The sequence below is a fragment of the Loxodonta africana genome, chromosome X, assembly GCF_030014295.1.
Source record: "Loxodonta africana isolate mLoxAfr1 chromosome X, mLoxAfr1.hap2, whole genome shotgun sequence".
Classification (NCBI taxonomy): domain Eukaryota; kingdom Metazoa; phylum Chordata; class Mammalia; order Proboscidea; family Elephantidae; genus Loxodonta; species Loxodonta africana.
In genome coordinates, this window is record NC_087369.1 from 177,642,459 (window position 1) to 177,669,374 (window position 26,916).

Below are 26,916 nucleotides of genomic sequence, written 5' to 3' on the forward strand. Positions count from 1 at the left end.
TGATTGTCTGATTCAAAATGACGAATACCAGTCCATTTCAGCTCCATAATGCCTAGGATATTGATCTTTATGTGTTCCATTTCATTTTTCATGACTTCCAGTTTTCCCAGATTCATACTTTATACATTCCATGTTCCGATTATTAATCAATATTTCCAGCTGTTTCTTCTCATTTTGAGCTGTGCCTCACGTATGCTCATCAATTTCCACTTCCATGTTGTCTCTCCTATCATCTGCTGTCTCCTGACAAGCCCTGAGTTTGCCAGGTGTGTCCCATCTCCTACCAGGTATCTACGGAGTGCCTCCTTGTGCAGCAGTTGTCTGGTGTCTCAAATTGAGTACTGCAATATCCTCTAGTATTTGGTACTATTTACTGCTCTGGGTATCACTACCAATACCCTGAAGCACTTATGGTTGAAACCTAGGCAGTGTTAGTTTTTTTTTTTTCATTTCCTTAAATTTCTCATAAAATATCTCTTCAGGTACTACTTGCAGTTTCATAGTATTGAAATCTAATTAATGGGATCAGGGTGGGAAACCAATGGCATACTGTCTTCCTCCTTTTCTCCACCTTACTCATCCCTAAGCCACTTCCCTTTCCTCTATCACAGGCATTTAACAAAAATTTCACCAGGTACTATTAATACTTAGCCCTCTAGTACTCAAGATAGAATCTTTACTCTGGAAACTAGGAACTAGGGGATCTAGTTGAGGTCTGAATTAATTGTAACTCTGTAACACCACTCTATGCAACACGCTATATTCCTGAATACTGCCCAGTAAGTTCCATTAAAAGTAAAGCTGAATATTTATAATATCCATTTTTAAGATCCACAGATATTACCATGGTGGTGGGAAGGAATATGACAAAACAGTAGAAACTGGCCAAGGTCCATCAGGAGTGTCTGAGCAGTAAGGAAAGTTATTGGTGAGATCTCCAAAGAGGCCTGACGATGGTTCCTCACAAGAAATGTATGACCTTCCAGGAAGATTGAGTGTACTTCAGGGGTGGTGCCCATTCCGATCACATGCCAATACACTGACTTCCTGTGACACCCAATCAGACCTGTAAATTAGGAATAAGATAGCCATGGTTAAGAAGTAGAGAATTTGAAATAGAAAACACTTGCTAGTGCAAGATGGACAAATTGACCTTACAAATTTCAATGTTAGATTTACTTAGAAATGAACTTTCCAAAGACATTGGCCAAATTCATCTGCAGCTGTTGACCATTTATGCTGATAACTCTCCTGTTTCAGACCTCTCCCTCAACTCCAGATTCATACAGCCAACCACCTCCTCAACATCACCACCTAAATAGCTCATAAAACCCACAAGTCCCCAAACCAAATTTCTGATGTTCATTATCTCAGTGAATGGCACCATCCTGTATTCAATTATGCAACCAAGAATTATCCTTGTCACCACTCTCACCTCCCATATTTAATCCAACACCAATCATGGCAATATAATTAATAGTGAATATTTACTGAGCACTTGTTTTGTGCCAAGAAATGTCCAAAAATATTTTAGAAGTTTTAATTCATTCACTCCTCATAATAACTCTGTGAACACAGAAACTGTTATTATCATCCCTCTCTTACAGGAGAGGAAACTGATGCCCAGATAGGTAAATTAATCTGTTCAGTATTTGAACCAAGCTGTCGTATGTTTATATCCTACACTGTTAACTAGCTATCTGTCTATTTTGGCTCCTAAAACTTTTTCACTATCTTTACTACTACTATCATCCTCAGGGAATCCTTCTTTGGGTCTCCAGTCTACTTCGGGCTCCTTTATTTCATGTTCCCATAGAATTATGTAATTTGCCTTTAGCGTATCTAATTTTCAGTTTGTAAGTTTTCATTTATTATTATGATTTTTTATTACTATCTGTCTCTGCATTATACTACAAGCTGTGTGACAGCAGGGACTTGCATGTTTTTAAATAAATTTCTGATTTCTTTTTTAATTGTACAATTTATGCACACTCATTATAGGATTACTGGAAAATACAGAAAAGAATTAAGAAGAAAATATCTCTGTCCTAATCCTTCATTGGAAACCCTGGTGGCACAGTGGTTAAGTACTACTGCTGCTAACCAAAAGATTGGCAGTTTGAATCCACCAGGTGCTCCTTGAAAACTCTATGGGACAGTTCTACTCTGTCCTATAGGGCTGCTATGAGTTGGAATCGACTCGATGGCAATGGGCTTGGGTTTTTTGGTTTAGTCCTTCATTGGAGCCCTGGTGGTGTGGTGGTTAAGGACTCAGCTGCTACCAAAAGGTCGGCAGCTGGAATCCACCAGGTACTCCTTGGAAACCCTATGAGGCAGTTCTACTCTGTCCTATAGGGTCGCTATGAATCGGAGTCGACTTGACAGCACACAACAACAACAATCCTTCATGATTCTCTTGGGTTTCTGGATCTCTCATATTTAGTGCCTCTGAGGCCTGCCATTTCTAAAAATATCTTTATTCCTCCCCAAAGCAAATTCATACTTTGGCTATGAATTTCAGGTTGAAAATAAATTTCCCTCAGAACTTTTAATGTATTGCTCCATTGTATTGCATTGCAGTCTAATTCTCATTCCTTTGTATAAGACCTGTTTCTCCCAGGGGAAGCTTTAAGTATCGTCTTTATTCTTTGTTCTCCGAAATTTTGCAATGATAACTTTTTTGCAGGGATCTGTTTTACTCAGCCTGCTGCACACTTTCAATATGAAGAGTCATACCTTTGGATTCTTCACATTTTCTTCAGTCATTTCTTTGGTTCTTTTTTAAAATTCGTTTTTGTTTTACTTTCTGGGAGATTTCCTCTATTCTACCTTACTAAGTTCTAGTCAGTTTTTTTTTAAATCATATTTCTAATTTTTATGAGTGTGTTCTTGTTCTATTGTTTCTTTTTCATAGAGTCTTGGCTTAGGGATGCAGCATCTACTTGAATATTCATTAAAAAAATTAGAATTTTTGATAAGTTCTCTTTTGTTCTAAGCATTATCTCTTTCTTCTGGTATTATTTGTTTTCTTTGTTTATCTTTTCATATTTCTTTCTTGTTTGATTCTCCTTAAATGTCTGGCCATATTTAGACAAAAGGAAAGAGAATCTGATTGTGAGCTCTGTGTGCATTTTCAGGTGATTGGAGGAGGAATCAGCCACTATTCTTTAAGTCTCTCAAGAGGCTAGAATTCAGTGGGTTTTACTCTGGCATGCCTAAAAAGAGCTCTGCATTGATTTCTGAAGACCCTGAGGATTCTTGAGCAAGTGTGTACATACCTGGCAGAGACCTATTTACATAGCCATTAACTGTGTACATTTTAGGCCAGGGTAGAGTAGATGCAGCATCCACACCCTGTGCCGAGGATTCATCTGCTTCTGAGTGCCAACTTTTCCCTGATGAGAGAGGAGGCAAAAACAGAGCCATATAAGTGCCTGTCTCCTGACTGGCCCTAGCTCTTCCCTTCTCTTCCTCCTGGGGAGTAAAGGCTGTTCACACCTTAAGAATTTGTTTTCAACAAAGTGGGCACAGAGGACGTATCTTCTCAAAGTCAGTGAGAGGTAGCGAGAAGACAATCACTGAAAGGCAGACATTTTTTGTTCAAACTGATAATTCCTCCCTATATTGGTCCATAAGGGGCCCTGGTGGCATATTGCTTAAAGCGCTTGCCTGCTACCCAAAAGGTCAGCGGTTCCAACCCACCAGCCATTCCTCAGAAGAAAGATGTGGCAGTCTGCTCCTGTAAAGATTACAGCCTTGGCAACCCTGTGGGCCAGTTCTACTCTGTCCTCTAGGGTCGCTATGACTTGACGGCAACGAGTTTGGTTTATATTTGTGTAATGACAGTAGGTTGGAAGGGATAATGATAAATTATAACTAGGAGAAGGGAAAATATTGGTTAGTTTGAGCCATAAGGAGTTTATTCTACTTATTACTGATACATTTAAAAGGAAGCAGACAACCTTGTCAGTCCCTGTCTGTGTTCTAATTGTTTTATCCCAACTTGTAATAATGAAATCCCAGGAACCTGAAAGTTTCCCAACCCCCTCTATGAAAGTAATAAGAGTTAAAGAACTGGAAATATTATTATTGGACAATGGCTCCTTGAAATTTCTTCTTTGTGTGAAGGGCTAAAAATTAATGCTGATGCTTTCAGCCTCTGGCCTGAAGCACTCAGCCTTCAGGGAATTCTTATAAGTTCATTTGTCATCTGTTCATCTGTTCATTCATTCAAACAAATACACATTTCTGAGCACTGATGACAGAGAAGACGCTGTCTCTGTTTATACAATCTAGCTTGAATTAACAGATATTGACAATTATAGTAAAGAGTGAAATGTGATGTAAAAGAGACACAAACGGAGTATTATGAGAGCAGAGGGGAGAAGAAATTTCACTTTTCTTGAAGGGAAAGGCTATGAACTCAAAGAAGATAAATACTAATAAGTAAAGTAGACACTGATGCTATAGTGTGCTAAGAGGTAAGCATAAAGTGCTGTGGGAATATATAAAGCAGGTATCAAACCCAGACTGATGAACTCTGGTGGCACAACAGTTAAATGATCAGCTGCTAACCAAAAGGTCAGCAGTTTGAACCTACCAGCCGCTCCATGGGAGAAAGACCTGGAGATCTGCTCCTGTAAAAATTACAGCCTAGGAAACCCTATGGGGGCAGTTCTCCGTCCTATAGGGTTACTATGAGTTGGAATTGAGTCGACGGCACAAAACAACAACCCAGACTGGAGGTCATCCTGGGGGAGAGAATGGGTGGAGTGAGTCAATCTTAAAGGATAAGGAGAAGCTTACCTGGTGTAAAGGGGGAGGAAGGCTTGCCAAGAAGAGGGAACAGCATAAGCAAAGTTCTGGGTGCAAGAAAAAGCATGACACGTTTGGGTGCTATGAATTCTTCAGTGTGGTTGGAGCCTGGAAGGTGAGGCTGAAGAGGGTAGCAGGGATTACATCATGCATCATTGTGTCAAGAAATTTGCATTTCACCTAAGTCATTAAAAACCCATTGCCATCAAGTCAATTCCAACTTATATTGACCCTATAGGACAGAGCAGAGCTGCCCCACAGGGTTTCCAAGGAACAGCTGGTGGATTTGAGCTGCAGAACCTTTGTTTAGCAGCCGAGCTCTTAACCACCGTGCCACCAGGGTCTTAAAGACAGGAGTGATGTGTTCCCGCTAGCTGCTATAGTAATAATAGAGTGCCAGAGAACAACAACAAAGCAAATACAGGAGAGAAATAATGGTCGTTCAATTAAAAAGACGGCAGCGTAGGAGGACAAGAGGGGAGAAAAAAAGACTATGATGGTGTTGCATTCTAAGTGATTTGCATGACATCACTCATTTAATCTTCACAACAGTCCTATGAGGTAGATGAGATCAACCTCTTACCCAACCCTCCCGTCTTCTTATCTCATAGCTGCCAATCCAACTTAGGTTCTATTTTTTTTCTTGGAATTCATTTTCATCCCCATCTCCTTCATTCCTGAACAGTAATGTAGATTATGATCTATAATTGCCTTCTCTGGATGATAACATCCCACAATTTCAAGTACTAGATTAAGTTAATATATTTGATTTTTTTCCAGAAGCCCAAAATTCAAACTGAAGTTCACTAACCTTCATCAAATACAGCAAAAAGTAATACAAATTCGTGCAAGATCTGTGTCCCTTCTTTGGCCAGACTCCCTGAAAAAGAAGTGATTTATCTTCTATTTAAAAATTCCATTGTAAGAAATTGCCACTAGGAGGAGACGTTACTTCATCAATGGCTTGACAGTAAGAACAACAGTAACATCCTTTCTTGGGTGTCCATAAAGGGGAGGGTTTCTTATATGAGCACTTCTAAAACTCTCTGGAACAAAAGACCATTTCCTAACTTCAAAATTGTTGCAGACCAATACATTCATAAAATACAATAAAAGTAAATTACTAAAGATATGAAATTAGACATAAAAAATTATTGTTGCTATCGTTAAGTGCCACCGAGTCAGTTCCGACTCATAGCGACCCTATGCGCAACAGAACGAAACACTGCCCGGTCCTGAGCCATCCTCACAATCATTGCTATACTTGAACCCATTGTTGCAACCACTGTGTCAAACCATCTTGTTGAGGGTCTCTCTTTCGCTAACCCTCTAACTTACCAAATGTGATATCCTTCTCCAGGGGCTGATCCCTCCTGATAACATGTCCAAAGTACAAGAGAAATATCACCATTTTCATTTCTAAGGAGCATTCTGGCTGTACTTCTTCCAAGACAGATTTGTTTGTTCTTCTGGCAGTCCCTGGTATATTCAAGATTCTTCTCCAAAACCATAATTCAAATACATTAATTCTTCAGATTTTCTTACTCATCATCCAGTTTTTGCATGCATATGAAGCGACTGAAAATACCATGGCTTGGGTCAGGTGCACCTTAGTCTTCAGAGTGACGTCTTCGCTCTTCGACACTTTGAAGAGGTCCTTTGCAGCAGATTTACCCAATGCAATGCGTCTTTTGATTTCTTGACTGCTGCTTCCAGGGCTGTTGATTGTGGATCCAAGTAAAATGAAATCTTGACAACTTCAGTCTTTTCTCTGTTTATCATGATGTTGCTCATTGGTCCAGTTGTGAGGATTTTTGTTTTCTTTATGTTGAGGTGCAGCCAATACTGAAGGCTGTGGTCTTTGATCTTCATCAGTAAGTGCTTCAAGTCCTCTTCACTTTCAGCAAGCAAGGTTGTGTCATCTGCATAATGCAGGTTGTTAATGAGTCTTCCTCCAATCCTGATGCCCCACCTGTTCTTCTTCATATAGTCCAGCTTCTCGGATTATTTGCTCAGCATAGAGATTAAATAGGCATGGTGAAAGAATACAACCCTGACACACACCTTTCCTGACTTTAAACCATGCAGTATCCCCTTGTTCTGTCTGAACAACTGCCTCTTGATCTATGTAAAGGTTCCTCATGAGCACAATTAAGTGTTCTGGAATTCCCATTCTTCCCAATGATATGGATAACTTGTTATGATCTGCATAGTCGAATGGCTTTGCATAGTCAATAAAACTCAGGAAAACATCTTTCTGGTATTCTCTGCTTTCAGACAAGAGCTGTCTGACATCAACAATGATATCCTTCATTCTACATCCTCTTCGGAATCTGGTTTGAATTTCTGACACTTCCTTTTTTGAATTATCTTCAGCAAAACTTTACTTGCGTGTGATATTAATGATATTGTTTGATTATTCCCACATTCTATAGCATATCCTTTCTTTGGAATGGGCACAAATATGGATCTTTTCTGGTTGGTAGGCCAGGGAGCTATCTTCCAAATTTCTTGGCAGAGATGAGTGAGCACCTTCAGAGCTGCATCGGTTTGCTGAAACATCTCGATTGGTATTCCGTCAATTCCTGCAGCCTTGTTTTTCGCTAATGGCTGCAGTGCAGCTTGGACTTCTTCCTTCAATACCATCAGTTCTTGATCATATGCTACCTCCTGAAATGGCTGAATGCCAACCAATGCTTTTTAGTACAGTGACTCCGTGTATTCCTTCCATTTTCCTTTGATGCTTTCTGCATTGTTCAATATTTTCCCTGTGGAATCCTCCAAAATTACAACTTGAGGCTTGACTTTTTTCTCCAGTTCTTTCAGCTTGAGAAATGTTGAGCGTGTTCTTCAGTTTTGGTTTTCTAACCCCAGGTCTTTGCACATTTCATTATAATACTTTACTTTGTTTTCTCAAGCTACCCTTTGAAATCTTCTGTTCAGCCCATTTACTTCATCATTTCTTCCATTTGCTTCAGTTACTCTACGTTCAAGAGCAAGTTTCGGAGTCTCTTCTGACATCCATTTTGGTCTTTTCTTTCTTTCTTGTCTTCTTAATGACCTTTTGCTTTCTCAATGTATGATGTCCTTGATGTCAACCCACTACTTGTTTGGTCTTTGGTGATTAATGCTCAATGCATCAAACCTGTTCTTGAGATGGTCTCCAAATTCAGGTGGAATATACTCAAGGTCATACTTTGGCTCTCAGGGACTTGTTTTAATTCAGTTTCAACTTGAACTTGCCTAACAGCAATTGATCGTCTGTTCCGCAGTCAGCACCTGGCCTTGTTCTGATTATATTGAGTTTCTCCATCCAGAATGCTCCTTGGAAGCAAGGATGGCAAGATTGTCTCACATACTTTGGACATGTCATCAGGAGGGGTCAGTCACTGGAGAAGGACATCATGCTTGGTAGAGGGTCAGTGAAAAAGAGGAAGACCCTCAACTAGATGAATTGACACAGTGGCTGCAACAATGGGCTCAAGTATAACAAGGATTGTGAGGGTGACACAGGACTGGGCAATGTTTCATTCTGTTGTATATAGGGTCGCTATGAGTCAGAATTGACTCAATGGCACCTAATAACAACAAGGACATCATCTCTTTCTATAGATGTAGTCTATTCAATTCCTGTCTTTTCCTTCAGGTGAGGTCCACATGTATAGTCACCGCTTATGTTGTTGAAGAAAGGTATTTGAAATGAAAAAGTCGTTGATCTTGCAAAATTCTATCATGCGATCTCCGGCATCGTTTCTATCACCAAGGCCTTATTTACCAACTACTGATTCTTCTTTGTTTTCAATTTTCACATTCCAATTACCAGTAATTATCAATGCATCTTGATTGCATGTTTGATCAATTTCAGGCTGCAGAAGTTGGTAAAAACCTTCAATTTCCTCATCTTTGGTATTAATGGTTGGTGTATAAATTTGAACAATGGTCGTATTAACTGGTCTTCCTTGTAGGGGTATAGATATTATTCTATCACTGTGACACTTCCCAGTCCAGAGCTGATGTTGATCTCTTTACATCAAACACTGCTTTATTTTGAGCTTATTAAAACATTGCTTCATTTCAATATCACCTAATGAGTACCGTCTGGGGTCTTAAATGCTATCAAGCAGCCATCTAAGATGCATCAATTGGTCTCAACCCACCTGGAGCAAAGGAGAATGAAGAACACCAAAGACATAAGGTAATTATCAGCCCAAGAGACAGAAAAGGGCCACATAAATCAGAGTGTACATCAGCCTGAGACCAGAAGAACTAGACGGTGCCTGGCTACCACCAATAACTGCCCTTACAGGGAACACAACAGAGAATCCCTAATGGAGCAGGAGAGCAGTGGGATGCAGACTTCAAATTTTCGTAAAAAGACCAGACTTAATCGCCTGAGACTTGAAGGACCTTGGAGGTCACGGTCCCCAGACCTTCTGTTAGCCCAAGACTGGAACCATTCCCAAAGCCAATTCTTCAGACTGGGATTGGACTGTTTTTTTTTTTTTTATAAGATAGAAAATGATACTGGTGAGGAGTGAGCTTCTTGGATCAAGTAGACACATGAGACTATGTGGGCAGCTCCTGTCTGGAGGGGAGATGAGAAGGCAGAAGGGAGACAGAAGTGGGCTGAATGGACACGGGGAATACAGAGTAGAGAGAAGGACCATGCTGTCTCATTTAGGGGGAGAACAACTAGGAGTACATAAAAAAAAAAGCAAGGTGTATATAAATTTTTATATGAAAGAGTGACCTTATTTGTAAACTTTTCACTTAAAGCACAATAAAAATAAAAAGATTACAGCCTTGGGGACCCTATGGGGTGAGCTGCGCTCTGTCCTGTGGGGTCTCTGTGAGTCAGAATTGACCCAATGGCAGTTTTTTTTTTTTTAAACCTTTGAGGAAGCAGATTGCCACATCTTTCTCCTATGGAGCAGCTGGTGAGTTCAAACCACCGACCCTTCTGTTGGTGGCCGGGCACTCAGGCACTGCACCACCAGGGCTCCTATTATCCTTTTAAACCAAACAAAACCAAACCAAGCCCATGGCCATTGAGTCAGTTCTGACTCATGGCAACCCTGTGGGACAGAGTGGTACTGCCATAGAGCTTCCAAGGAGAAGCTGATAGATTTGAACTGTGACCTTTTGGTTAGCAGCTGTAACTGTTAGCCACTGTGCCACCAGGGTTCCTCTCCTTTTAAAGACTTTTTTTTCTTGTAAAAAAGGTTGATAAGTGGATAAAAAATTTTTTTTAATTTTTTTAAGTAGATGAGAATAGGGAGGACAATATGAGAAAAAGAAGACTGAGGAAAGGTTTGCACTGTTAGATATTGAAATGTACCCTAAAGCTATAATTGAAACTATAAATATGTGTGTGCAAGAATTGGCAAAAGGTCTGAAAAGCCTGTGAGCGGCCATCTAGGATATTCCACTGGCCTCACCCCTTCAGGAGTAAGAAGAATGAAGAAATCTAAAGATATAAGGGAAAGATTACTCCAAAGGACTATGGACCACATCTGCCACAGCCTCTACCAGACTGAGTCCAGCACAACTAAATGGTGCCTGGCTACCACCACCGACTGCTCTGACAGGGATCATAACAGAGCGTCTCGAACAGAGCTGGAGAAAAATGTATAACAAAATTCTAACTCACAAAAAAAGACCAGACTTACTGGCCTGATAGAGACTGGAGAAACCCTGAGAGTATGGCTCCTGGACACCCTTTCAGCTCAGTAATGAACTCACTCCTGAGGTTCACCCTTCAGCCAAAGATTAGACAGGTCTATAAAACAAAACGAGACTAAAGGGGCACACCAGCCCAGGGGCACGGACTAGGAGGCAGGAATGACAGGAAAGCTGGTAATAGGGAGCCCAAGGTTGAAAAGGGAGAGTGTTGACATGTTGTGGGGTTGTTAACCAATGTCATAAAACAATATGTGTACTAACTGTTTAATGAGAAACTAGTTTGTTCGTAAACCTTCATCTAAAGTACAATAAAAAAATTATAAATAAATATCACCTAAACTCCACCCTTCTCCTCAAGTTTTGTTTGAAGGTGGGGTTTACTTTCCCTTTTCACAGGGCCCTGAATTTCCTTAAAGCCATGGTTCAGGCAGAAGGTGGGCTCATAATTACCTTATATCTTTGGTGTTCTTCATTCTCCTTTGCTCCAGGTGGGTTGAGGCCAATTGATGGATCTTAGATGGCCACCTGCTAGCATTTAAGACCCCAGACGCTACTCATAAGGTGATATTGAAATGAAGCAATGTTTTAATAAGCTCATAATAAAGCAGTGTTTGATGTAAAGAGATCAACATCAGCTCTGCACTGCGAAGTGTCCAGTTTCCTTGGAAACTCAATAACACAGGTGCGAAATGTTAAGTCCAAACACCTCTTATCTGAAGCTCTGCACCTGGGTTTTAAATCAAAGCTGCTTTTCTGGGTCAAAGTAACTTAAATAATCTAGGCAAGAGTTGAATTTTTTTATTATTATTAATATGATTTCAAACGGCAATCTTTCTGACAGTCTATGGTTTTAGAGAACAAAGTTTCTCAGTGAGTAAGAAAGCAAGAGTCAATCAAAGAGTTACTATGGCATTTGACAGTGGCAGTGTGTCCTTGGGAGAAATATTGTTTGTTGTTAACTTTGCAGCTAACTTCATCTCCATCTGTTATTCCTGCCTGATGAACAGCAGGGCACATTTTGTTACTTTCTTATTCCAACCTAATGTTACTTTCTAGGCATCAAGGATGCAAGAGACAGAGAAAGAAAATCGTTTAAGTAGAACTCTTCCTGTTCAAAATAAGCCTGCAAACAAAACTTCCAATTCAAGTGAAGAAATGTAATGCTAAGAAACACAGCCAAAAAATCCCAACAATTAAAACATGAAACAAACCCATTTGTATCATTAAAAGCTTTAAATATTGATACACATGGTGTTCGTTTAAAGTGTGAGAATATGTGTTTAATACAGGCAATTGTTATTTGCTCATAACTTTTTGTTTGCTTACAATGGCAGAAGTACAGAACATTACAAGTGTAATAGAAATTCTCTATATTTATTGCTTATATGTACATCTTTCATGAACACTGTGTATGATTTTTCGTAATTTTTCTTTTTTCCCCATTTCATGTTATATATCCCCACATGTGTCAGTTTGTCCTACTGTGGTGGCTTGCATGTGGCTGTGATGCTGGAAGCTATACCACTGGTATTTCAAATGCCAGCAGGGTGGACAGGTTTCAGCTGAGCTTCCAGACTAAGACTAGGAAGAAGGATCCAGCAGTCTACTTCTGAAAAGCATTAGCCAGTGAAAACCTTATGAATAGCAGCGGAACATTGTCTGATATAGTGCTGGAAGATGAGCCCCCCAGGTTGGAAGGCACTCAAAAGATGACTGGGGAAGAGCTGCCTCCACAAAGTAGAGCCGACCTTAATGACGTGGTTGGAGTCAAGCTTTCGGGACCTTCATTTGCTGATGTGGCACGACTCAAAATGAGAAGAAACAGCTGCAAACATCCATTAATAACCAGAGTGTGGAATGTACAAAGTATGAATCTAGGAAAACTGGAAATTGTCAAAAATGAAATGGAACGCATAAACATTGATATCCTAGGCATTAGTGAGCTGAAATGTACTGGTATTGGCCATTTTGAATCAGACAATCATATGATCCACCATGCCAGGAATGACAACCTGAAGTGGACTGGTGTTGCATTCATTGTCAAAAAGAATGTTCCAAGATCTATCCTGAAATACAACGCTGTCAGGGATAGGATAATATCCATATGCCTACAAGGAAGACCAGTTAATACGACTATTATTCAGAGTTACACACCAATCACTAAGGCCAAAGATGAAGAAATTGAAGATTTTTATCAGCTGCTGCAGCCTGAAATTGATCAAACGTGCAATCAAGATGCACTGATAATTACTGGTGATTGGAATGCAAAAGTTGGCAACAAAGAAGAATCGGTAGTTGGAAAATATGACCTTGGTGATAGAAACGATGCTGGAGATCACATGATAGAATTTTGCAAAATCAACAACTTCTTCTGTGCAAATACCTTTTTTCAACAACATAAACAACAACTATACACATGGACCTCGCCGGATGAAAAACACAGGAATCAAACAGAGTACATCGAAGGAGAAGCTCAAAATAATCAGTCAGAACAAGGCCAGGGGCTGACTGCAGAACAGATCATCAATTGCTCATATGGAAGTTCAAGTTGAAGCTGAAGAGAATTAAAACAAGTCCAAGAGAGCCAAAGTACGATCTTGAGTATATCCCACCTGAATTTAGAGACCATCTCAAGAATAGATTTGACACATTGAACACTAATGACCAAAGACCAGACGAGTTGTGGAATGACATCAAGGACATCACACATGAAGAAAGCAAGAGGTCATTGAAAAGACAAGAAAGAAAGAAAAGACCAAGATGGATGTCAGAGGAGACTGTGAAACCTGCTCAAGAAAGTTGAGCAGCTAAAGCGAAAGGAAGAAATGGTGAAGTAAAAGAACTGAATAGAAGATTTCAAAGGGTGACTTGAGAAGACAAAGTAAAGTATTATAATGAAGTGTGCAAAGACCCAGAGTTAGAAAAACCTAAAGGGAAGAATACACTCAGCATTTCTCAAGCTAAAAGATCTGAAGAAAAAAGTCAAGACTCAAGTTGCAATTTTGGAGGATTCCACAGGGAAAATATTGAACAAGGCAGGAAGCATCAAAAGAAAATGGAAGGTATACACAGAGTCACTGTACCAAAAAGCATTGGTCGGCATTCAGCCATTTCAAGAGGTAGCATATGATCAAGAACTGATGGTACTGAAGGAAGAAGTTCAAGCTGCACTGAAGGCATTGGCAAAAAACAAGGCTCCAGGAATTGATGGAATATCAATTGAGATGTTTCAATGAAGGGATGCAGCGCTGGAGGTGCTCACTTGTCTATGCCAAGAAATTTGGAAGACAGCTACCTGACCGACCCACTGGAAGAGAACCATATTTGTGCCCATTCCAAGGAAAGGTGATCGAACAGAATGCAGAAATCATCGAACAATATCATTAATATCACATGCAATTACAGTGCTGAAGGTAATTCAAAAACACTTGCAATAGTACATCAACAGGGAATTGTCAGAAATTCAAGCTGGATTCAGAAGAGGACAGGGAATGAAGGATATTATTGCTGATGTCAGATGACTCTTGTCTGAAAGCAGAAAACACCAGAAAGATGTTTTCCTGTGCTTTATTGACTAGGCAAAGGCATTTGACTTTGTGGATTATAACAAATCATGGGTAACATAGTGAAGACTGGGAAATTCCAGAACATTTAATTGTGCTCATGAGGAACCTGAACATAGGCCAAGAGACACTCATTCAAACAGAACAAGGGGACACTGCATGGTTTAAAATCAGGAAAGGTATCCATCAGGGTGTATATTTTCACCATACTTATTCAACTTACATGCTGAGGAATAATCTGAGAAGCTGGACCATATGAAGAACAGGGCACCAGGACTGAAGGAAGACTTATTAAGAGCCTGCAATATGCAGATGACACAACCTTGCTTGCTGAAGGTGAAAAGGACCTGAAACACTTACTGATGAAGATCAAAGACCACAGCCTTCAGTATGGATTACACCTCAACATAAAGAAAACAAAAATCCTCACAACTGTACCAATGAGCAACATCATTATAAATGGAGACAGAATTGACGTCAAGGATTTCATTTTACTCGGATCCACAATCAACCCCCATGGAAGCAGCAGTCAAGAAATCAAACAAGGTATTGCAACGGGCAAATATGTTACAAAAGACCTCTTCAAAGTGTTCAAAAGCAAAGATGTCACCTTGAGGACTAAACTGTGCCTGCCCCAAGCCATGGTATTTTCAATCACCTCATATGCATGCAAAATCTGGATGGTGAATAAGGAAGACCTAAGAAGAGTTGATGCCTTTGAATTATGGTGTTGGAGAAGAACCTTGAATATACCATGGACTGCCAGAAGAATGAACAAATCTGTCTTGGAAGAAGTTCAGCCAGAATGCTCCTTAGAAGCGAGGATGGTGAAACTTCCTCTCACGTACTTTGGACATGTTATCAGAATGGACCAGTCCCTGGAGAAGGACATTATACTTGGTAGAGGGTCACCGAGAAAGAGGAAGACTGTAGCAAGATGGATTGATACAGTGGCTGCAACAATGGGTTCAAACATGGCAACGATGATTGTGAGCATGGTGCAGGAACAGGCAGTGTTTCGTTCTGTTGTACACAGGGTTGCTATGAGTCGGAACCAACTAGATGGTACCTAATGACAACAGCAACAATGACTAATAATGTTGAGTATCGTTTCATGTGCTTATTTGCCATCTGTATATCTTCTTTGGTAAAGTATCTCTTCAAATCTTTTTGTCCATTTAAAAAATTGCATTGTTTGTTTTCTTATTGCTGAGTTTTGAGAGCATTTTATATGTTTTGTATAAAAGTCCCCTGTCATGTATCTGTTTGGCAAATATTTTCTCGTAGGCGTGGCTTGTCTTTTCATTCTCTTAACAGTGTCTTTTGCAAAGCAAATGTTATTAAGTCTGATGAGGTCCAATTTATCTTTTTTTTCTTTTTCTTTTTTGGATTGTGTTTTTGGTCTTCTCAGAATCCTCCTAATCACAGGTCTTGATGATTTTCTCCTATGCTTTATAAAAGTTTTAAGTTTTAATAGTTTTACATTTACATTTATATCTATAATCCATTTTGAGTTATCTTTGTAAAAGAAGTAAGGTTTATGTCCAGGTCCATTTTGTGCATATGGATGTACAACTGTTCTATCACCGCTTGTTAAACAGAGTGTCCTTCCTCTATTGAATTGACCCCAGGAGATTTGAAGTAGAAAGTAGCAATGCTTTGAAAAGAGGCACCTAATTCTGGAACTTGCCTATTCTTGACCCCAGCTTAGAGTGCTTTGTGGCTACATAGGACAGTTGTCTGCTCCTCTCAGAGGCTGGACTATTCTCCTACCCATGGGCATGATGCAAGAGAAAAGAAACCTCATTCAGATGAAAAAATGTAAGTGTTATCATCCATGAATAGGACCAGCTGTTTGTACTTTGCTACTTACTTCACCTTAATCCTACCTTCACTTACACTTACCTTCTCTACATACCAGCAGAGCCCCAATGAGCCCTGAATTCAGGTCTTTCACCAGGTCCACATGAGAAAGATATGAGTAGGTGAGACACGGTGGGTCGGAGGCCATTGGACCATTCTCTTTCAGGACCTGCCAGATGTAGGTATGGCTCTCACCAGGTATGACTTTATCATCTTTTTTCTCCCTTTGGCTGGTCTTATCATCATACTCAGCTCCTAAAACAAGAAGGATAAAATTGTCCTTTCTATGTCCATTGTCCACTCGAGGAAACATATAAAGCTAATTTTCAACAACAGATTCTACATAAGTGGTGAGAGCTAGCTTCTTGCTGAGATCTTCAGATTTTGCTAGCCAATAACACATTGCTTCCATTCTTGCATCATTTTACCTAATTCAAGTCAACTCAATAAACATGTATTCAATATGAACTTTGTCCCAGACTCTTTGATAGGCACTGGTGAGGGTCAGAGAGGGATAAGATACAGATATTAAAAAAAAAATTAACTGGATTCTTCACCAGAGGGCTAATAGTCTGGTGAGGGACACAGGCATATAATGGGATAGTTATAACACAGTGTAGAAATATCCACTCATTTATTCAACAAATATTTACTGAGTACTTACTCTTTACTACGCTCAGCTACAAGCTAGGGATATAAAGATCAACAAAATAGAAGTCTAGCATAATCCTGGAGTCCCTGGGTGGTACAAATGGTTAATATGCTCGGCAGCTGAAAGATTATAGTCCACCAAGATGTGCCTTGCAAGGAAGGCCTGGTCATCTGCTTCTGAAAATCAACCATTGAAAACCCTAGGAAGCATAGCTCTACTCTGACACACATGGGGCTGCCATGAGTTGGAGTCAACTCAATGTCAACAGGTCCAAGGAGCCCTGACTCTTTTCAGTAGGGAACAGTACTGAAGATAAAAATCTGGGCACTATGTGTGTTCATTGCTAATGAAACATCATTGCTTATAGTACATTAAGGTGGACAGAAGTAGAAAATATTTAAAGATGCTGACCCATAATACCTATGCTTCTATTGTAACATTTTTCTAGCAACTCCTCATAGCTGCCCAGATTGATAATGATTCCTGGGATTCCAGACCAGCCCAAGGCATTCAGGGAGCTCTTCAGCTACACCCCATCTTAGCCCACAGCATCTATGTACCTGAGAGAGGGGTCTCTTCAGCAGAGCAGTGCAGGGAGACCTCCACATAGGCGATGGGATGTTCTGCCCATACTTTTACTACAAACTCTCAGCAGCCAAAGGCCACTCTCAAGGTGCAAGTGGGTGGTTCCCACTATAAAGTTAGCCTCCCTGGGATATAGGTAGATACCCCTCCAGGGAGCACTAGGGTTGACAGGCCTCATCCAGAAGCAACAGCAGATTTAGAACACTAGGAGATTTAGAACACCTGACTTGGCACCTGAGGATGGGGTGTGTGGTTCAGTAGTCTGTGTAGGTTAGGGTAGCTATACTGACATTGCCAGTTCTAAGTCCTGATGGGCCAAGTTTAAGCCCAGGTATTCTGCCCATGCCATAATACCACCTCAGTGTGCCTCTATGGCCCTGGAAGAAGACGCTTTAAGACCTTTGGTGGCTGTGCATCTGGTATGATGTCCTGTGGTGCACAGAACCATAAGGTGTTGAAGGTTTAATGAATGGCCAAAAATGTGTGAAAGAGTATAGCTGTTGTGGGGAGATGGAGAGGGAGTGGATCCGGGGAAATGTAGCAGTAAGATGGTCAAACGGTGCTGACGGTTCACTTGAGGTAAGGTACTATGAACTTAGTGAGACCATCCAGTGTGGCTGTGTGCCACTTGGGAGTTGGTGGAATCGGTAGAGAACTAGATTTAACCAGGGTAATGGTTTAGCTAAGTGAACAGAATGGAGGCAAAAGAGGCCTAGGACTTGTTAGTGAATGCAAGAGTCATGAATGGTAGACCCCAGTGAAAAGGAAGTTGTTGGAATAGGCATAACAAAAGAATAAGAGCTGGAAAGATAGAAGGTAATGATCAGAATGTTGGAGGCTTGAACTTGAGATTTCAGGGCTGTTCAAGTTGCTAATGACAAGGTCTACTTTTCAGTGAAGACAAAAGGAATTGGTGAAGATTCATGCAGATAGGTGGTGGCTGGGAAAGAGCATTGTGCATAGCCCTTTAATTAATTAAGGTGAAATTGATTTTAGTAATATATTTTAACTCAAACCCATGGACACTGAGTCAATTCCAACTCGTAATGACCCTATAGGACAGAGTAAACTGCCCCATAAGATTTCCAAGGAGCAGCTGGTGGATTCAAACTGCTGATCTTTTGGTTAGCAGCTGCAGCTTTTAACTGCTGTGCCACCAGAGCACCTTATTTAACCCAATACATTAAAAAAATTATCATTTCAACATGTAATCAACACCAAACAACTATGAATGTGATATTTTACAGTCTTTTTTGTACTACAGCCTTTGAAATCCAATGTGCATTTTACAGTTTGAACTAGCTGCATTTCAAGTGCTCAATAGCCACAAGTACCTTATGGCTACTGGACCGTGCAAGATAAGACTGTGTGGCTGGTGTCCCCTCACTGGATAAGATGCTTCTTCTGGAATGTGTCCAATTAGAAGGAAGGCTTCCAGTGTGTTAGCTTTTCTGATGGGTTTTAACTTAAGCTGGATTTTAGAACATCTATCTCCCAATATGCATGATTTTAAAACTTTTCACTCTCCTCACTGTTAGTGGAAAAGAAAAAGGTAAAAGTATGTTGGCTACCCTTTTCGGTTTCAATCTTTGGAAAATTTCCTTAATGTTGTACTCTGTATGTGCTCTGTGAGATACAACCACACCCAGTTCCTCATGATTTTCCATGACTTCCCATTCTCTGATTACATGTCTAGATGTTCTGGGTAAGACTGGTGGTGTAGAAGGGGCAGAGAAAGGTAGGTTGCCCCACCTTTACTCAATGCCTGTAAAGAAGCTATGCAAATAGAAAAAATACAGGTAGTCCCTGATTTATGACTTATTCAAGTTACAACAAACTATACCACCGTCTTTTTTTTAAGCTTACAGTTAGTAATTGGTACTACATACAATGTTGCAGCATGTAATTTGCTGATGTTATAATTCTCAAATGTTCACTCACAGATGTTCAATGTTATTATTTACTGTTCAAAACACTGCAGTAGAGCAGGCAATAATGAAACCCCACCAAAAAAAAGAGATATTAGACCTACGTCAGAACCAACTTACAACAGAGTTGCCGGAATGGAACCCCCATTGTAAGCTGGGGGCCACCAGTACAGGACCAACACAGGGTCTGTGGATCACAAGGAATCCGTGAAATAGTGGGATCTTGATTTTGTAATACATCTGGACTTCATTCCAAAATTACAGAACTACCTGAGAATAGTAGGTCCTTTCTTGTGTATTTTTAAAACCCAGAGGAGGAAAGTTCTCTTATTGGCCTAGCTTGGGTAGGGTATCCATCTCTGGACCAATCAGTTGTGGACAAGGAAGTGGGGTATTAGACCAATCACTGTAGTCAGAGAGGCACAAATTTTAGGATAATATCAGGTTCCTTTTGAAGTACATTTTTATAAAAAGCAATTCCCAGGGGAGTGAAGGGTGGGAAAGATGTGTAATTCTGGGCAGAAAAAGTGACTGCTGTGTGCTACACCTTGGTTCTTGTTATCTAGCATCCATTATAATGTTATGTACCATGTTATGTGCTGAGAATACAACAATGAACAAGATGTTTTGAGATGTTTACAGTCAAGTAACCCTGAGAGACAGTCAAAATATTCAGGCAGCCCTCAAAAGATTTGAAGAAAGTTTGCAATATCTAGCAATGAGAACAAATGGCTTTGCCATGCGCTGATAATATCACCTGGGGTATGAAAGCTCAGAGGTTGGTCTTAGTGCATTGCTCTTCTCTGACTGGTATGCCAAGCAGAGACACAAGCAGAGGATAGTCATAATCAGTGGCCAATCTAGCTGTGCTTGCTTTAGTCTATGTATTTTTTCCTTTATCGCCTTCCTTGGGTTTTGGAATCTCTAGATATGGGATCTACAAAATCAGAAGGCATGGATATGTTCTTTTGTCTCCCTTGCTCCTTGTCCCTTTCATTGACCCCCCCCCAACAACATTTATGCCTCTGCTCAACCAATGTGCTTCCTCAAGAAGTTTGAGTGCAAGCCCTGATACTTCTCTGTTTTCTTTCTATGAAACTCTATACTAGCTATAGGTACCAATTTTGCAACACTGTAGGCTGCCCACATCAATCTCCAGACCCTGTTCAGTTGTATCAAATTGGTCTGTGAACCATGCGAAGCAGAGACCTTTGGAGATCTAGGGAGGTCTTTTTATAGAGGTGGGAAGCAATGGTTGTGTCAAATGAAGATGCCCAATTTTTTGCCCTTCCTGAGACCTGGTTATAGAAGCCTGTGGTAGTTATATTTCTGTATACCTGGTATCCTTTTCCTTTCCTCTTCCTTCTGATGACAGAACCCCTCTTTCTTTTGGAGAATTGCAGATGGAATGGGTGCGGCTGATCTCACCTTTCTATTTCCAACTCCTCCCTGTCACCTGACATTGAGAAGTATTGAGAAGGAGGCTCTCCCTTCCCCCTGATCACTGTCTGTAGAACAAGTAAGAACTGTGAATGCCTTGAGCTGCCAGTGGCTATCTTTGCCAGTATGCTGGAAAAGCCTACCTGAGAATGAAACCAAAAGGAAGGAAAGCAGAGAAGATATGGTGGAAAAAAAGACCCTGATGCTGAGGGATTCCAAGGATTCATTTGAATCCTTGGATCTGGTCATAGAAGCTATATTCACTATGTGGAACTTTGCAGTTACATGAGCAAAATTCAAAATTATTTATATGAATCCTTGTACTGTAGCATAGCGGTTCAGAGCACAAGCTCTGGAGTTAGATGGGCCTAGATTTCAATCCTAACTCTAACCACTCACTAACTATATAGCCTTGTACTCAATACATGTTACTCAACATTATTAGTCTTATTATCAATCAGTAAATTTGTATATAAGAGAATAGACACAATTCCAGGTGTGTCACTATCACCAAGCACACATATCTCACTTTTGTCTCCTTAGGATGACAGGAAAATAAAAGAACATTTGACTCACCCTCAGAAGCTTTCCAGTAGGATACGCCAACAGCATGAAGATTGATAGGATGAGAAGCCATGTTCTTAAGTGTAATTATTACTGTGTCATAAACCTCAGCCCGGATGGTAGGACCCAGCAGACCTGCAAAAATGAGATACCCTAGGAAATCTGTTATTACAACAGTCAGAGTCCAAGTCATAGTAGAGAAGCATGTTCCTCCGATTGTTGACAAAAAAGCAGCATATGCTCACTGCCAGCCTCATAGTTGCTCTGAGGAAAGATCTCTGACAATTCATCCAATGCATTCATTCATTCAACAAATATTTGAGCTCTTACTACATTATAGAAATTGTCCTAAATTTTTAGCTGGATATATAGTGATTGTTAAAGATTGAATCGCATCCCCGTAAAATAAAAACCAAAACCAAACTCATTGCCGTCGAGTCGATTCCAACACACAGCGACCGTATAGGGCAGAGTAAAACTGCTTCATAGGAATTCAAGGCTGTAATTCTTTACAGAAGCAGACTGGCACATTTTTCTCTTACGGAGTGGCTGGTGTGTTCGAACCACTGGCCTTCTGGTTCAGGTGAGAGTGCTTTAACCACTGCACCACCAGGGCTCCAAAAATATGTTTTGTAAATCCTAACTTCTATGCCTGTGGTTATAATCTCATTTGGAAATGAGTTGTCTTTGTTATGTTAATGAGACAGGATTAGTGTAGGGTGTATCTTGAGTCACTCTCTTTTGAGAAACAAAAGATATTAAACAAGCAAGCTAGGAAGCAGAGATGAGGGAAAAGAGATGCCAAGCCACGTGAAGATGGCCCAGGAGAAGCTCAGAAGAGACAAGGACCTTCCCCCAGAGCCCACAGAGACAGAAAGCCTTCCCCTACAGCTGGCACCCTGAATTTGAACTCCTGTCTCCTAAACTGCAAAAAAATAAATTTGTTTGTTAAAGGCACTCATTTGTGATATTTTTGTTATGGTACCGCTAAATAACTAAGACCGTGGTAAGCAAGACAGGCTACAGAGATTGCATTCTAGAGACATTTAAGCAAGTAAACGAACAAGAAGATTTCAGATTGTTACAAATGGTATAGAAGATGGTGGTGTACTAGAAAATGATGAGGCAGGAGGTAGGGGACACTTTAAATACGGGGGTCAAGAAGATTCTTTCTAAGAAGGTGGCATTTGAACAGAGATATGACAAATGAAAAAGGAGCAGAACTTGAAAAGATCTAGTAGAAGAGCGTTCAAAGCAGATAAAACAAATGAAAACGTCCGGAGGCAGGAACGAGCTTGGCATAGTTGAGTAACATATGACTGAAACAAAGTGAAATGAGCAGGGGAATAATAGAAAATTAGGTTATAGAAGTAGGCAAGGAATATACTATGTAGGACTTCATAGGCCACGGAAGCTTGGATGAAATTGGATTTTACAATGACACAGCAAGTCAAGATTACTATCTTATGGACATATTAACTATAAACAGTATTTTGAACCGGATTCAGTGAGATGAAAACATGAAATAGTGTTATTTTTCTCACACCACTGTTTTTATTGTTATGTGGAATCTCCCTTTCTTACACTTAACCCAATCCCAAATGGTTTCTAGTCACCTTCAGGTATTAACAAACAGTATTAAAGTACTAACAAGTCTAGTCCAGCCTATATCAAACTTTTGATGTTTCCTACAATTTAAAGTTCCTTGCCTCCTCCAACTAAGTTCTGACAGGCTCAGAAACCTATAATGGGAAAGCTATAATAGATGAGCGTGACTCAAGCCATGGTATTTTCAATCGCCTCATATGCATATGAAAGCTGGACAATGAATAAGGAAGACTGAGAATGAATTAATGCTTCTGAATTTACGGTGTTGGTGAAGAATATTGAATATACCATGGATTACCAGAACAAAGAACAAATCTGTCTTGGAAGAAGTTCAGCCAGAATGCTCCTTAGAAGCAAGGATAGTGAGACTTCATCTCACGTATTTTGGACATGTTGTCAGGAGGGATCAGTTCCTGGAGAAGGACATCATGCTTGGTAAAGTAGAGGGTCAGCAGAAAAGAGGAAGACCCTCAACAAGATGGATTGACACAGTGGCTGCAACAACGGGCTCAAACATAACAACAATCGTGACGATAGTGCAGGACCAGGTAGTGTTTTGTTCTCTTGTACATAGAGTTGCTATGAGTCAGAACCAACTCGACAGCACCTAACAAAAACAATACAACTTAAAATTCCTTCACTCCTCCAACTAAGTTCTGACAAGCTCAGAAAGCTATCATGGGGAAAGGTGGTTTGGTTGGCAGCTTCAATATTTTTCCATCTTCCTCTCCTAATCCTCCTACCCCACTCACTATTCTCTCTCAAGACCCTTTAAGGTTGGAACAACTGGTAAGAGGGTAGGGAAAAGAAGGCCTAAGGACAAGGTCTTTCTTAGAAGGAGCAGTGGTAATGCAGCATTGGTACCCCCTGGTTGTGGCACATGCCAAAACTCTGGCTCTTTCTTAGGGAACTTTTATGAGTTCTTTGGAGACCCCTCCTTCCAATACGAGGACATCCAACTGTACCTCCTCAGCTGGTTACTTGTATCTCTATCCAATTTCTGTCTCTGTTTCTGGCAGTACAACCCATAGAACTTTTCTGTTGAGGTCACCTAGCCATGGCAGGAAGACTTCTCAGACAGGGTCTTCTTAAGAGAAGTCTAGTCCTGTTACCTTCCTTGCCTCACACCTAAGAGTGGAGGTACAATTTGCTTCCACTATATCCCAATTTCTTGCTATGCCACCAGGGAAATTTCCATCCAGCCTCTGGATTGAAATTTTCCAGATAAACAATTCTGTGTCTTCTAAGCTCCAAGGGTCCTATGGCAAGTCTTCTGAGTGGATTTCTTGAAGTCTCTTTCACGATGTTTTGTCATGAGGGAGAGACCTCCCTTCACCCATTGGGTGGGAGACAAACAAAACAGCAAAAATTCTCCCCAAAGAAATCCTCAAATCTAAACTCTCTCATAGGGTCCTAGCCTTCTTTTATATAGGCTGGAGATGAATGATGATCTAAGGGTTACAGAACCAATTTGGACCAGTATAATTCCAAGATAGGAAATGTCCCATTTTAGCATCCTGTTACTTGCCTATTTGACATCTAAGTGGAGGCATCAAGTAAGCAGTTGAGCTTCAGGGGAGAGGTCTGGAGTGCAGACATAAATTTGGGAGTTACTAGCATACAAGTGATATTTTAAAGCTCTGAGACTTCATAAGATTACCTAGAGACTGAAGGCAGAGAGGAAAGAAGAGGGACTCGGGAACAAGCACTGGGATACTCCAACATCTAGAGGACAAAGAGAGAAGGAGGAGATTCCAGCAAAGAAACTGAAAAGTTCAGCCAGTGTAAAGGAATGAATGTCATGGCTCTTAAATAAGAAGTTTCCTCTCTTATTTCCCTGAGAGGTGACAGTGAAAGAAGCCTGGCCAAAAGAACATTCTCTTTGGCAGCTGCCTTCTTTAACCACAGCCCCAAGGTTGGGGAATATTTGCTGGAAGTTAAGATACCCAGTTTCATAATTAAACATTTAATGTGTTTTCATTACCCATCCAGGGTGGCCTGGGCTTGGCGATGTTGAAAAGGTGATCCGTGAACTCTACAAACACAGTCTTTTTGAACATGACTGAGGTGTTGCGTGGAAAAGATCTTGGAACTCTAGGAAGCAATCTGTATAAAGAAAGGAAAAATGTATTCATTTTGGTGGACCCTTCTTTTAACCCACTTTGAAAAGCAGCTAGAAGTAATGTTTCCATCCCACTCTCCTCAGCTATTAACCAGGCAAATTAGAGATTGTATATAGATTCTGTATTAGGGGCTGCCATAACAAAATACCACAAGTGGGTAGCTTTAAAGAAAATGAATTTATTGTTTCACAGCTCTGGAGGCTAGAAGTCTAAATCAGGATATTTGTCGTGTTGATTATTCCTGAGGGATTTGAGAAAGAAACTGTTCCAGGCCTCCCTCTTAGCTTCTAATGGCTGCCAGCAATTCTTGGCATTCCTTTGCCGCTTGTTAGATGTATCTTCACATGGTACCATTCCCCTGTTGTGTGTCTCTGTTTCTGTGTCTGTTCTCCCCTTTAATAAGACTCTACTCAGAAGGGGTTAGGACTATCAGAAGGGATTAGGACTAGGACCCACCCTATTCTGGCATGATTTAACAGATAATATCTTCAAAGGAAGACCTTATTTCCCCAAACAAGGTCACAGCCATAGGTATAGGGGTTAGAACTTCAACCATTCAATCCATAACAGATCCCCAATATCTTTTAAACCAAAATACTGTTTTCACGAGTCAACTGATAGTTTAGATGCCATATGATAAATCATAAAACCAATGCTCATACACTGTATCAACCAAAATATCCTTTGACAAAGCGATAACTACAGTATTCTTCAATTTCATCGAAGTACCCTGTCTTCAACTTTTGTCAGCATGTACCTAAAATTACACTTCCTTTCTCAGGAATACTAAGAATACCACTGATAAAACTACCTTCCAATGAGGACTATGTATATTAAAAAATTATATAAATATTCCCAAAATATTATTCTTTTGCCTCAGTTATCAAAACCCTTTTAGGCAAAGGCTGGTTCCCAACCTTTTCCTTGCTCCAACCTGACAAAGGTAGGGGTATGGGAATTCAGGTCTGCTGACTCCTAGGCCAGAGTTCTTACCTATATACTAAATATTTTACGCTGCTTCTCTCTACCCTGTACCTTCTCTGGACCTTTGCTTTCCTCATGTGTAAAACGAAGATAATAAAGCCTCAAGATTTTGTGAGTCATTTAGCAGTTTTTTGATATCTGAGGTTATGTATGTAAGACTGAGACTGTAAATCAACATCATATAAAATTGTTGCTTTTTTTTTTTAAATCTAAACTGTTAATCATTTGGGTGTTGTGTCTACCTGATAACACATATCAAGACCAAACACCTGAATTTGGCTTAAGTGACAATCAAATAAATTTGGAGTTAAGGACAGTGGTCATGCTTTCCTTTCCTTCACTGGGATAGGGATCAAGAGAAATAGAAAAGCCCCCAGCAGCCTAGCAACTGGATCAAGGCTACAGACAAATCAAAGAGCAGTAGGAGGATAATGTTGAGGGAGAGAACAAAAGGCCAAGATGCCTTACATCATGGGCACCAAGTGATAGAAATGGGGGGGGGGTGGGTAGTGAAGACGTCTCTGCATAAAAAACCAGACCTAAACCCAGCAGTTCAAAACAGTAACCTGTCTCTGAATAAAAGGATCAGGATCAGTGGGCAGGAGGAGTGACCAAGAGAGGTGGTCAAGAGAGTCTATCCCAGGGTGCAGTGTCCTGGGCCCACTCGAGCATAAATGATAAAAAGGACAATTGCAAATTCTACTGAAGAAGGGATGCCAATCCCAGATGACTTGGTAGAAATCACAAAGTGGTTGAGGTGTCTATTTTAACTCACTGGTTTTCACATGTTCATCATTTCTGCACACAATGGAGTAGCTCTGTAGCTTCCTGTCTGCAGCAGAGAGTTTCTCTTCCTTCCAAACATCTACACAACTCTTACCTCTTGCCAGATTTTACCAATTGCTCAAAAAAATTTTTTTTTATCATTTCAATAAGCCAAGGGAGTACAGGCAAAAGTCATGAACATTTGGGGAATTAAAGTTCATGTGGCAAGGTAGGGACTGTCCAGTGGATCCCTGGCATCATGCACCTGGAGCTCTGATGTAGAGTTTGGGCCAGAGATGTGGGGCTGAACTAGCTCCAGAGTTCCTCTTAGCACAATGCTTTCA

At 40.4% G+C, this 26,916-nt stretch overlaps 1 protein-coding gene across 2 annotated transcripts in view; it reads right to left on the reverse strand.

Annotated features, from left to right (window-relative positions):
* The window catches only part of F8 (coagulation factor VIII), a 141,377-nt gene that overhangs the window by 97,836 nt on the left and 16,625 nt on the right, over positions 1 to 26,916 (reverse strand). For both annotated transcript variants that reach the window (XM_064277823.1, XM_003421705.4), the window contains 6 exons: positions 24,685 to 24,806; positions 21,105 to 21,227; positions 15,966 to 16,178; positions 5,627 to 5,695; positions 3,279 to 3,395; positions 845 to 1,066 (listed from right to left, as the gene is read on the reverse strand). In XM_064277823.1, the coding sequence (XP_064133893.1) occupies positions 845 to 1,066; positions 3,279 to 3,395; positions 5,627 to 5,695; positions 15,966 to 16,178; positions 21,105 to 21,227; positions 24,685 to 24,806 (866 nt within the window). The remainder of the gene's footprint in view (positions 1 to 844; positions 1,067 to 3,278; positions 3,396 to 5,626; positions 5,696 to 15,965; positions 16,179 to 21,104; positions 21,228 to 24,684; positions 24,807 to 26,916) is intronic.